Source organism: Sebastes fasciatus, chromosome 4 (assembly GCF_043250625.1).
Source record: "Sebastes fasciatus isolate fSebFas1 chromosome 4, fSebFas1.pri, whole genome shotgun sequence".
Lineage (NCBI taxonomy): Eukaryota > Metazoa > Chordata > Actinopteri > Perciformes > Sebastidae > Sebastes > Sebastes fasciatus.
The window spans coordinates 37,266,986-37,279,540 of record NC_133798.1 but is presented as its reverse complement, the minus strand read 5'-3'; the positions used below and the strand labels follow the sequence as shown (position 1 = coordinate 37,279,540).

Below are 12,555 nucleotides of genomic sequence, written 5' to 3'. Positions count from 1 at the left end.
ATGTAATAAGTTACCTTGATGAAGTAATTAAAGTAGTTATTTTTACCAGGGTAACTAGTAATCTGTAACCTATTACATTTCTCAAATAACCTTCCCAACAATGCTCCTCACTAACAAATGTAGTTGAATTTTGATTAGAAAACAAACAAACACTGATAAATACATGATATTTATTCATTTAAATGACACTCATAGTGAACTTTCTGCAAAAGTCCCACAACGACACTTAGATTTGAGGCCCTTGCATGAAGTGGTGATTTTAATTCAAAGTGTCAGGATGAAAAAAAGAATCCCTTAAAGATTATATTGGTAACATTTTTATATAGACAAATATATCTAAATAAAATAAATAAAATAAATAAAATAAATAAAATAAATAAAATAAATAAAATAAATAAAATAATAAAAGTATGTTTTTTCCTATATAAAATATTATGGTTGTGAATTTATCATTTTAAAAAAATTTGATGAGTCGAAAATAAGTGTTTTGTTTATCTCTGTGGAAGATATCTGACGTTTGGTTCCCACTTCTAACAAAGCTTGTGAGGCAACAACATTGGTATCTCTGTGTCGTCAGCAATCAAGGTAACAGTTAGTGTGGAAAAAAACTGGCTGAGATTGACGGTAAGTGCCTGGCAACCACTTGTTGTGAAGTGAATCCAGTGGAACATGGGAGGGAGAATGCGACATCTAGTGGCTGAATGTTATCAATAATATCAATAGCACCTTTAATTCCATTTTATCATCTAGTTCTGAAGCTCACTATTAGTTTAATTTCACCGTAACACACATGAATGCATTTGTTTTTGTATTTTCATTCAGATTAAGACTGTTCTGCAGAGCGCCCACTACATCTCATTCTTTACTTTGAAAGGACTGCCATGCAGAAGAGCTTTTCACTGTTTCACCAGATTTCTCCAGCTGTGTCTTGTTGCCACCAGAGGGAGTCTTCTTAGTCAAATCACAGCTCCCGAAGGAGTTGATTCTGTATGCTGAACATCTGCTCAAGACCCACATCATGCTGACTGAAGCCGTGGGGATATTGATGATTTGTTTATGCTGTTTTGTTCATGCATTGGACCGTTAATCAAAGTGACTGACAGAACCTCGCTCACACACATTCATCATGACTAATATTAGTCATTATTAGTCATGCAATTGTCATTTTTTTTTATATTCATGCAGCTGGAAAGCCATCCCCTCTGTCTGTCTGTGTGACTTTATGGGGCTTACTGTTGTGGTGGAGCCCATCACTGGTGGGGCAATGCCCAGTGTTGCAAGCACCAGCCTATAGCTTGGGCCACAGCAGGCCTATAAAAGGCCATTTCACTGGCTTGCTTTTAGTTTTCTGTACAACAACTACACGTGTTGAGCTCTCAGACTGGAAGCCCTTCCCATTGCCTGCTGCATATCCATGCTGGAGGAGGAGGAGGAGGAGTTGTTACCTGTGTTTAGACTACCTGGCTGTTTGCAAGTTAGTAGCAGGGACTGCGTTTAACATGTCTGCACAGACTAGAGACGCAGAAGCTTTAACTCAAACTAAATCCACAGGGTTTTGCAGCTAGGTGTTTTTCTACCTGCATGACGCAGCAAATGGGAATCTTTAATTAGGCTCTGCAGGGAAAAGTGAGGACGAATAGGAGGCACTTCCTCCAAGAAACTCATTCACCTCTCAGCTCCGACCCTCTCTCTCCAGTTGCATTTTGGACTTCTTATAGCCACCTTTCCAGGTCGCCATCAGCATCTCACCTGTACTTGCTTTTGGACCATCATGGATTTGTCGAAGGTTTATTCAGAGGCGCTTCAGCTCCACGTCGCAGAGAACAGGCGGTCTGCACTGTGCATGTGGAAGGGTTAGGGAAACGAAAAGAGCGTGACCACTTTGTGTTCCAGTGCATGGCCTCTGGACGAAGTGGGAAGGATCATGCACAAACCTCTCCGAAAGAGGAGTCTCTACGTGTTCCTGTGTTTTGGCATCATCTACCTCAGACTTGGGTGAGTTTTTGCATTAACATGACTGTTTCCTCCACATGCGCAAACCTGAATATATCAAATTGCGACACACTCTTTGACTGTTAAACTCATTCCAGGACCTCTGACCTCAGTGTGTGCAAAAATAAATCAATTTTCAGCAGGTGTATTTTAAAAAAAACAACATTTTTAATCATTACATCCTGCACTGATCTCTACACTGGCTCCCTGTCTCTCAGAGAATTGATTTCAAAATACTCCTGCTGGTTTATAAAAGCACTAAATGGTTCAGCTTCTGATCTTCTGCTATGTTCTGAACCATCCAGACCTCTCAGGTCATCTGGATCAGGTCTGCTTAGTGTCCCAAGAGTCACAACTAAACATGCAGAAGTTCAGTTTTTATGCACCAAATATCTGGAACAAGCTTCCAGAAACCTGCAGGACAGACTCCAACTCTGAGTTCTTTTAAATCAAAGCTTCAAACTGTCCTGTTTGCTGCTGCTGCTTTTTATTAAACCAGATAATGATCTTATATACTGCACTAGAACTTTTACTCTTGTGTGTTATATTTTATTTTAGCTTCTATCCTAGCTTTTATTTTTAGCTTGTTTTTATTTTCTAATCTTTAATATTTTTTAATGTTCTTTTGCACTTTGTCGCAATGTTCTTGAATGTTGATGTAAAGCACTTTGAATTGCCCTGTTGCTGAAATGTGCTCTACAAATAAAGCTGCCTTGCCTTGATGGCACTTTGGGGAATGTGTCGTGCGTAAAAAGTAGCAGATCAGGATTCGTGCCAACTAGTGCAACATGATCGATTCGTATTCTCTATCAAAGAGCAGGTTTAAGTTCACCTCATGAGACTCTGGCTCCTTTTGTCGCTGTCATTGCTCCAGATCCAGCTCACCCTGCATGCATACCTTCATTAATAGCTGCAGGCTGAGTTGTATTTCCACATTCCATCGGCCGGACGGAGTTTTTTACCTGTTTTGTAAAAGCTCACCTTGATGCATAAACACAGAGGGACTTGTATCCATTCTGCATGATCCTATACTGTATTCTATAGGACCTCCAGGTAGATGCACAGGACTTGATACGATCTATTGTTAGACATTTGGGGCACAACGACACATAAATCTGAGGCCCTTGCATGAAGTGGAGATTTTAATTCAAAGTGTCAGGATGAAAAAAAAATCCCTTAAAGGTTACATTGATAACAGTTTTATGTAGACACATATTAAAAAAAAAGAAAAAGAAAAAAAGAAATCCACATAGCTTGTAGAAAGGTGCCGAATAAAAGTATGTTTTTTCCTATACATTTTTTTTTATGATTGTGAGTTAATCATCATCTCTGTGGAAGATATCTGACCACTTTTAACAAAGCCTGTCAATGTTGGTATCTCTGTGTCGTCAGCGATCAAGTTGCCAGTTAGTGTGGAAAAAAACTGTCTCAGATTGATGGTAAGTGCCTGGCAACCACTTGTTGTGAAGTGACTTTACCTGGCTGTTGCAAGTTAGTAGCAGGGACTGCGAATTTGGAAGTTTTTTTTATATTTTTGTCCATGCTAGTTAATGTTTCTCTACTTACGAATTGCGCAAACATTTATTATTTTGATGCTAAAAAAATTTCTGAAACTATATTAACTCATAATAAGTCCTATAGGGGCCTAAATGTATACAGATAAGTATGCAACAATGCTATGCAGCACTTACTATACCATTCATCAATATTATAGCCAACTTTTTTGCAATGCTACATTTTCTTTCTGGAATATCTGTAACCAATTTTGCATGAAATAATTAGAAGTTATTGACAGACTGATACAACTTTAAGTCCCTTCTACTGATCTCACAGTATATTTCCTGCAGCCACAATGAACCAAACAAAACAGAAAAGTGTCAGCCCTCCCTGTGAGAAGCTCATGCGCAGCGAAGCGTGTAAATGACTTCAAGTTCCACAGATGCTCATATCACATGACAGTATGATAGAAGTATTATGGGGGGTGAAAGTCACCCATCTCCGTGTTTACTGAGCCCCAGCAGTTAGCTCATTCCTTCCATCCTTTCTTTACTCTGCATGGCTAAATCCTTCACGGTGCCCTCTTCGTTCACAATGCCTGGAGCCTGCAGGTGTTGAGTGAGAGTCACGATGCTGCTGCAGGCGATAAAAGCCCTCCACTCCAAAAACCTCCACAAGTGTTTTATGTCTCTGCATCAGATCCAATCTCGAGAAACAAGAGTGCTATTTTTTTTTTTTTTTTATACCTGCACCTTTAACAGTCTGAGGAGAGTATTATTCAACTTTACAGCAGAATGAGTGTTTGAATATACTGCAGCAGACAGAGCAGACAGAGCAGACATATTATAGACGCCTATAGGAATATTATAGTGTTACCACAGGAAATAATAAGGTCCCTGACAGTCATATTTAAGTACCACAAATATGCTTTATTTTATGTTTCTGAGGAAATGTTGTAGGAAAACTTCAAGAGAACACGTATAGGTCCCAGGAATATTATAGGATTATCATAGGAGGTTCTTTTCAGCAGGATTATGACGCTTTATTCTTATACAGAAATATTATAAGAATAATATTTGTCATTTTTATTATAAGGGCTTTATTGCGTTGATGTGACACCAACTTGTTGATTCAGATTGACACTGATTTTGTGCACATAGAATAGAATAGAATACAATAGAATAGAACAGAAAGCTTTATTGTCATTGTATTAAATACAACGAGATTCCCAGTTGTCACTTCTGGTCAGTTGCTTTAAAACAAATACTTGACAAGACTAAACGAGGCAGATAAAACATATAACAGGTAAAACACACATAGTTATAGAGAAAATAAAACAGGTAAAGTAGATGTGATAAATAAATATAAACAGAAGTTTACACTAGAAGTATAAAATATAAAAATAGATGTAATGTAAACAGAGGTAATTGTAAAATGGGTAGGGTATAGATGTAATAAATAAAATGTAAACAAAGGTAGTTGCACTTGAGGTGTATATTGCATCAAGGATATATTGCATAGATAGATGTATTCGCATTCAGTGTATTAATATTGCACACATGGAGCTGTGGCGATGATGATGTGAGGCTCAAGCAGCAGCAGCAGTCTATGTTTGTTTATTTCTGGCTGGATGGAGAGGTTGGGCGGTGGTGGTGGTGGAGGTGGAGGGATGGGGGGTTTGGGAGTGATGATGAATGAAATAACTACCACAAATATGCTTTATTTTATGTTTTCTGAGGAAATGTTGTAGGAAAACTTCAAGAGGACACGTATAGGTCCCAGGAATATTATAGGATTATCATAGGAGGTTCTTTTCAGCAGGATTATGATGCTTTATTCTTATACAGAAATATTATAAGAATATTTGTCATTATTATAAAGGCCTTATTGCGTTGATGTGACACCAACTTGTTAATTCAGATTGACACTGATTTTGTGCACATGGAGCTGTGATGATAATATAATATACCTATAACTTATATTAACTTATAATAAGTCCTGTAGGGGCCTAAATGTATACAGATAAGTATGCAACACTTACTATACCATTCATCAATATGAACTTTTTAGCAACACTACATTTGTTTTTTGAATATGTGCAACCAATTGTGCATGAAATAATTAGAAGTTATTGACAGACTGATACAACTTCAAGGCTCTTGTACTGGTGTGAGGCTCAAGCAGCAGCAGCAGCAGTCTATGTTTGTTTATTTCTGGCTGGATGGAGAGGTTTGGTTGGGTGGTGGTGGAGGTGGAGGAGGTGGAGGGGTTTGTGAGTGATGATGAATGAAACCTCCTGCACGTCCAACAGTGGATCGGATCAGTGTCACCCTATTGTGTCCTGTTGTGGCAAAGTGGGCGGATATAGCAGTGTCTCTCTGCTGCCCAATGGCAGGCACCGACTCTCATGAGAGTGGAGAGAGGCACTTCTTCTGCCATGCGAAATCCCTAAAAGCATCATCATCATTCCGGCTGGAGAAGCTCACAGTAGACTGAGCAACAGCCTCTGAGAGCCGCTGAGAGATGACAGAGCCAATCTCAGCGCACACACAGCCCTGCTGCTGGGAGCAAGGAGCTGCGTAGAGAAAACACGAGGAGCACCTCTTCTTCTTATTCTCTTTTTTTTTTTTTTTTTGTGCGCAAAAAGGGGACTTAAAAAACCAGGAATTAAAGGGAGTTTTTTTTTTTTTTTTCATCCTGTGTGTCCGCGTCGATCGTGGCCATTTGCTCAATGTCATCATGATCATCTTCTCGTCGCGCAGTGTACTGCTGTCAGTCTACTATCCGCAGATCTTCCTCATCCTGACGAGCGGCAGCTACCTGTAAGTTTAAGAGCCAATTAACTCGGTGCCTTAATTAACTTCAGAGAGCGCGCGCCGCTCATCCTCAGCAGCACGAAGACGCACGAGGGTTTTTTGGGGTTTTCCTATAAAGCAACGGGCTCCTTTATTTCCTAATCATTATAAAAGCCGGTTCTGAGATGCATTTCTTTAGTTCTCCTTGTCCACGGATGGGAGATTGATTTGGAGTTGTTTATCATGTGTCTCCAGACTGTAAAGGAGCAGAGAGCAGGAGTAGAGAAAATGCAATTTGAGCAGTAATTTAGGATATTTTACACACACTTTCCTAATCTTATGCGAGAAATTCAGCAGAGAATATATGCATCAGTGGAAACATCGCTTGGAAAATGATCCACGTGGGAATAAACTAATTAGGCGAACGCGCAAATGTGCCCATCTGAGCACGTCTTCTGTGAGTGAGTGAGCAGTGATGGTCAGTCATATTGTAAATATTTTACAACATGAGAAAACATTTGCTGCTACATGGATTCATTTTGGCCACAGAGTGGCAGAGATGTTCAAGACAATCGGATGCTGAGATTCGCTCCTTTTCCTCCCTGAGAGGAGAATTTAACACACTTTTTGTTTTACGCACGATGCAGCACCGTTAACCTGTCAGAGCGTGTGAGAGATTATCCCCGTGCATGCATGACCTCATCTCTGCTTAATCCTCAGTATTTCGATGTTATCATTTTGAACCCACATCTTTAGAGTATCTGCATGAAGCATGCACGTGATTGACACCCACAATGCGCTGAATTAAAACCAAACTTATGCTCTTTACGCAGGAGAACACTGGCTTTCTTAAAGCTTTTCCAAAATAATCACTCAGCCATGCATGCTGCTTTGCTCCTTCCTCCATGCATGCTGCTTCGCTCTTTCCTCTGCTGCCCGGAGACCCCAAACCTGATGCTGAAATAGATGTGGTTTATGGTTTTTCTGTTAAAAGTGGGCTACGCTGCTAAATATAGTAATGGCATTAAAGCTACATAGCATTGTTTGTTTGGATTATTGAAGTATGTTTTATGCAGAGCATTAACCACAAAATATATATTTCTAAATGGGTTCAAAATAATGCAATGCCCCTTCCTCAGAGCTACACAGCTTATGTTTAGATCTGTGGGTGGCGAATGAGCCCTCAGCAACAGGATCTGACCATGTGAGAGCATTTGGGCACCTCTCACTCAAATATCCAGGAATTTCACACTTAATGTTCCAATGGCAATAATCTGACCATCTAATATCACACTGGCTCTAACTACATCTTATTTTCAAATGAGCAGCAAAAGAGGAAAAATCACATTCAGCACTAACATAAGAGTTACTTTCCTGCTCTTGGAAAAAAAAGAAAAAAAAAAGAAGAGCATTTCTTCACTTGCTTTAGTCAAGTTGTGTCTGTGTGGCATTTTTTTGAGAGTGCATTCCTCGGTAGAAGATGCATGCCTGGGAGCTTAATAGTGTGTCAGTTAGGTTCAAAGTGTTCCATGTGATGGAGTAGGTGGCTGTGAGCGTGCTGCATGCCATGACGTAGACTACAGTTTCTCTTAAGGCCACACTGATGGAATCTGTAAGCTCCTCGCCGCTCACGCTGCATGGTATACCGCTTTTTTTGTTTTTCCAAAGAAATTAATTTATTGTCAGGTCAAACTGGGAGAGGCCTCTGTTTCTCTGACATTTAACGCTGGATGTTTAGGACGATGTGGTTTTTCTATCAGTCACATCACACATTCTGGGATTAATATAACAGACAGTAACCTATGTTTTGTCAAAAATAAAAAATATTAAGGATAAAGATTTGTGTCACCTGTAGCTGTCAAAGCATGTGTGCACAACCAGTTTATTGATGTGAATCAATCCAACATCATAACATTTTGAATGAATATATAACACTAATATGACCTCTACATTTCAGAGGTTTTCTTACAATTTTGGACATGCACTTTACAGTATCTGTGCAAGGCTCAAACTTGGCAAAAAATCATGCCACCTGTTGCTTCATAATTAAAAAGGCTGTCAATCGATTAAAATATTTAATTGAGATTAATTGCATTATTGTCCGTAGTTAATCGCGATTAATCGCAAATTAATTACACAGTTTTTTACCTGTTCAAAATGTACCATAAAGGGAGATTTGTCAAGTATTTCATACTCTTATCAACATGGGAGTGGGCAAATATGCCGCTTTATGCAAATGTATGTATATATTTATTATTGTAAATCAATTAACAACACAAAACAATGACAGATATTGATCCAGAAACCCTCACAGGTACTGCATTTAGCATAAAACAATATGCTCAAATCATAACATGGCAAACTGCAGCCCAACAGGCAACAACAGCTGTCAGTGTGTCAGTGTGCTGACTTGACTATGACTTGCCCCAAACTGCATGTGATTATCATAAAGTGGGCATGTCTGTAAAGGGGAGACTCGTGGGTACCCATAGAACCCATTTACATTCACTGATCTGGAGGTCAGAGGTCAAGGGACCCCTTTGAAAATGGACATGACATTTTCCTCCCCAACATTTTATTCTTTAGGTTTTTTTCTAGTTTCATATGATACCAGTATCTTCACTCTAGCTTTAAAACTGAGCCCTCTACAAACTTAAAATTGCGAGTTGCCTTAATGCATTAGTGAAATTAGTGCCATTAAAATTAATTTGCGTTAACGTGTTATTATAGTGTTAACTTTGACAGCTCTAGTTTTCTTACAATTTTGGATATGCAATATCTGTGCAAGGCTCAAGCTTGGCAAAAATTCAGGCCACCTGTTGCTTTGTAATTGTCCAAAAAAAGTAGGGCTTTCCTCGACCAAAGACATTCTTAGTCGACTAATACTCATACGATTTTGTCGACTAATCCATTTATTTAATCGACAGATCTGTGTAACTGAGTTTCTCCACAAAAAGAATCACACAAAAGAACCACTTTAAATCTTTTGTTTACCAGAGTTGTGCTCATAAGTTTCCTAGAAATTAGTCATTCAGCATGAAAAAAGCGTAAAAACTGACTAATCGACCAAAGAAATCTTTAAGACCAAAATGACCGATTAGTTGACTAATCGTCTAAGAGAGGGGGCAGCCCTAAAAAAACATCCCTCCGTCACAGCTAAGTGATCAACCAAACACCGAACGCTTTGTATCAATCATCATGATCATGACTGTAATACCTGATACATGCTGTTGGCGGTCTATCTGATGGCAGATCTGTGACTGTGGGTGAGCTGTCCCCACACAGTATACGCTAAGCAAACAGACAGGCATTTGTGCACTTTGATGATTTCAGGGATTTAAAAGCTTAGCTGTGGAATTCTCTGTTTGGTGTTGTCTGACGGTTTGGGTTCGCCCGCGGTGGTAGACTGTGTGATTCTGTGAATTAGCAGGTGAATGACGTGAGAAAAAAAGCCAAGAGAGCGAGGAGCTATTAGGAGTCCTGTTTGCCACACTTGAACTTGTATCGATGTGCTGCTGTTTGTATTACGGCTTTTAAAGTGGTGCACTGAAATATCAAGAGATATAAAAGAGTATTTTATTGCCTTTGGATTTACATAAACAAACCAGCTCCATTCACCCGTAACGTTCATTATGCAAGGCAGCGCATTTCTCCAGTTGCACATTACTTGTCTTAATGAGCCTGACCTTTTGGTTCGTACAGACTACATGTCATGGTTGCCACGAGCAACCGCATATACAGCGGAGGGTCACAGAGGGTCAGGGGGGTTCAACAGCAGAGAGAGCGAAAGCAGCAGCAGCAGGCCTGAGTGTTTACTGCAGACCCTGAATGCAACTGATGCATTTTCTGCTTTTCATTTTGAGTTGTTTTATATTTTTGGAAGTGACAGTGTAGTGATGAGTTATGCTCTTTGTCTCATTTACATCTTCTCGTTTTTTTTTGCATGTTTACTGTAACTGAAAAAAATCTTCTTCGCTCTTCGTCGGTTTTGTGGTGACTGTTAGAGCCCGGTTTGCAAAATCAACACAATGGCGCTTTCCCTTTTATTTGTGCGTTCCCCTGACTGCACTGAGCAGACGGAGAGAATGTGCGTCCTCCCCGGTCTGGTAACAGATACTCGTCTCGCTCCAGTCAGGATTTATTTTAACTTGCGTGTTTGAAATTGAGATTTATGTTTTTCTGTCTTTGTGGAGAAACCCAAGCGACCACGCGGAGAGGGAGCACGCTTGTCCGAGGGGCGATTTCCAATCAACCGTCATATCTTAGTCAGGGGGTCTCCTACCGAGATCACTGTGAACCAGAATCCACAGAAACCATTGTGTCTGTTCTCGGTGCGCCCCTTCTTCCTTTTCACTCCTCTGATACGCCGGCCGTCGCTTTGCGCTGACACACAACTCGCCTGCGTTAGTTTGTGGTGAAGCCCTTTGGAGGGTCGACGTCATACTTCAAAGCTGCCGTTTTGCCTCCGCGCTCATTTATGGCTCCCCGTCCCTGACATGTTTGAAAAGTATGTATCTACATGGTTTCGAGGGCTATAAACAGAGTCATGGGGGAAGCCAGCGCTTATGTTTAGCTGTAATCTGTTTTGGCTTTCTCAGCGGTTGCGGAGTCATCTTTAAAACATGTGTTTTGATATTATCACATGTGAGTGATCAGATACGACGACGTCCCCCCCTGAGGGGAGCCGAGAAGGACATGTGTCATTTACTACGCAGCACATTATTACCCTGCGAATGAAGGCGACTAGTGTTGAAAACCTTGCATATTTTCCGTGCAAACCAATCTTAGGATGTGGCCAAAGCAAAAGCAGCCTCTCGTGAAATTTATAGGCAGCACTTTACACCCTGAATAGCTTTCAAACACATAATCACACAAATCATAAAGCATAATATTTTGTGAGACATTTGGTTAAAAGTTTGAACTAAGCATCTACATCACAAGACACTGAGCAAGTGTATATACTGTATTTGCATAAGCCTGGCTACTATTCACCCCGCTATGGTACCTAATAATTAACACAAAAACCCCAGCTCATAACTCAAACTCCCACCATCCAAACCAATGTGGACATTGCCAGTAGTCAAATAAGCATCTTGTTTTCTCTCTCTGGGCTCTTTTAGCTCTATGTTTTCTTATGTTTAATGTTGGATTATGTTTTCAGGTTTTTGATTGACCTCTAATCCACTAAATGGCCATGCTTTCACGTAGTACGGCTTTCACCTCACTACGGAACGTGCATCAATCACTGGTTGAATTGAATCCTGTTCTGGAGAGTCTCACATAAATGAGTCAGTCTGACCGTCCTCTGGAGGTTCTAACTGTGTTTGTGTGTGTCTGATGTGTGTGTGTGTGCGAATGCGTGATGTGTGCACGCGTGCGTGGTGTGTGTGTTTCTCTCGCTTCGGCAGGGCCCTGTCTTCGGTGGTGGCTCTGGGTGCCAACATCATCTGCAACAAGATTCCCGGGCTGGCACCTCGCCAGCGGGCCATCTGCCAGAGCCGCCCGGACGCCATCATCGTTGTGGGCGAAGGCGCCCAGATGGGCATCAATGAGTGTCAGTACCAGTTCCGGTATGGACGCTGGAACTGTTCGGCGCTGGGAGAAAGGACAGTCTTCGGCCAGGAGCTGCGAGTAGGTCAGTCTGGGTTCTATCACAGATGGGAAAGGGCACAGTGTGTGTTTGTGTACGGCTGACCTCGCGAGAACCTGTTTGAGCTTCAGCTGTTGGAGCGACGACATTTTGTTAAGTGTCAAACATTCTTTAGTTAGAATCAGGATTGAATTTAGGTTTATGTGCATTCCACGGTTAGTTTATAATTAATTCTTTGATTTAGAGTTGACTTCTTCACGGCTGGGTTCACCTGTCAGGGCCCCCCCTGTATCTGTGTGTTAATCAGGTTGTGGTAATTTAATTAAACATAGCTCTATTTAGGAATAGCACAAAATAAACTGAAATAGTTAAAGATCTTAAAATCTGATTTTGACACAAGAAAGGGCCACAAAAACCCATCTTGATTGACATTGTACTTCAGTGGTGCAAATTCTCAGACAGATTTGCAACCAAAACACCAAAAAAAACAATCAACATGCAACAAACTCAGAGGTTTTGCATCCCGAATCTTCCAGAAACCCTTAAACTGTCATTCTGAATTAAAGAGGACCTATTATGCTTATTTTCTGGAGCATTTTTACATATTTGGGGTTTCTACTAAAACATGTTTACATGCTTTATTGTTCAAAAAACACTTTACTTTTCTCATATCGGTGTGCC

General features: G+C 40.5%; 1 protein-coding gene across 2 annotated transcripts in view; it reads left to right on the top strand.

Annotated features, from left to right (window-relative positions):
* The first annotated feature begins 1,369 nt into the window (after positions 1 to 1,369).
* The window catches only part of wnt7bb (wingless-type MMTV integration site family, member 7Bb), a 36,939-nt gene continuing 25,753 nt past the window's right edge, over positions 1,370 to 12,555 (top strand). Inside the window, exons 1-2 of one of the 2 annotated variants that reach the window (XM_074634272.1) lie at positions 1,370 to 1,995; positions 11,693 to 11,919. In XM_074634272.1, the coding sequence (XP_074490373.1) occupies positions 1,925 to 1,995; positions 11,693 to 11,919 (298 nt within the window). In that variant the 5' untranslated portion in view covers positions 1,370 to 1,924. Of the gene's footprint in view, positions 1,996 to 5,777; positions 6,312 to 11,692; positions 11,920 to 12,555 lie in introns of those variants that run through there. The other variant, XM_074634271.1, reaches the window with a different exon arrangement.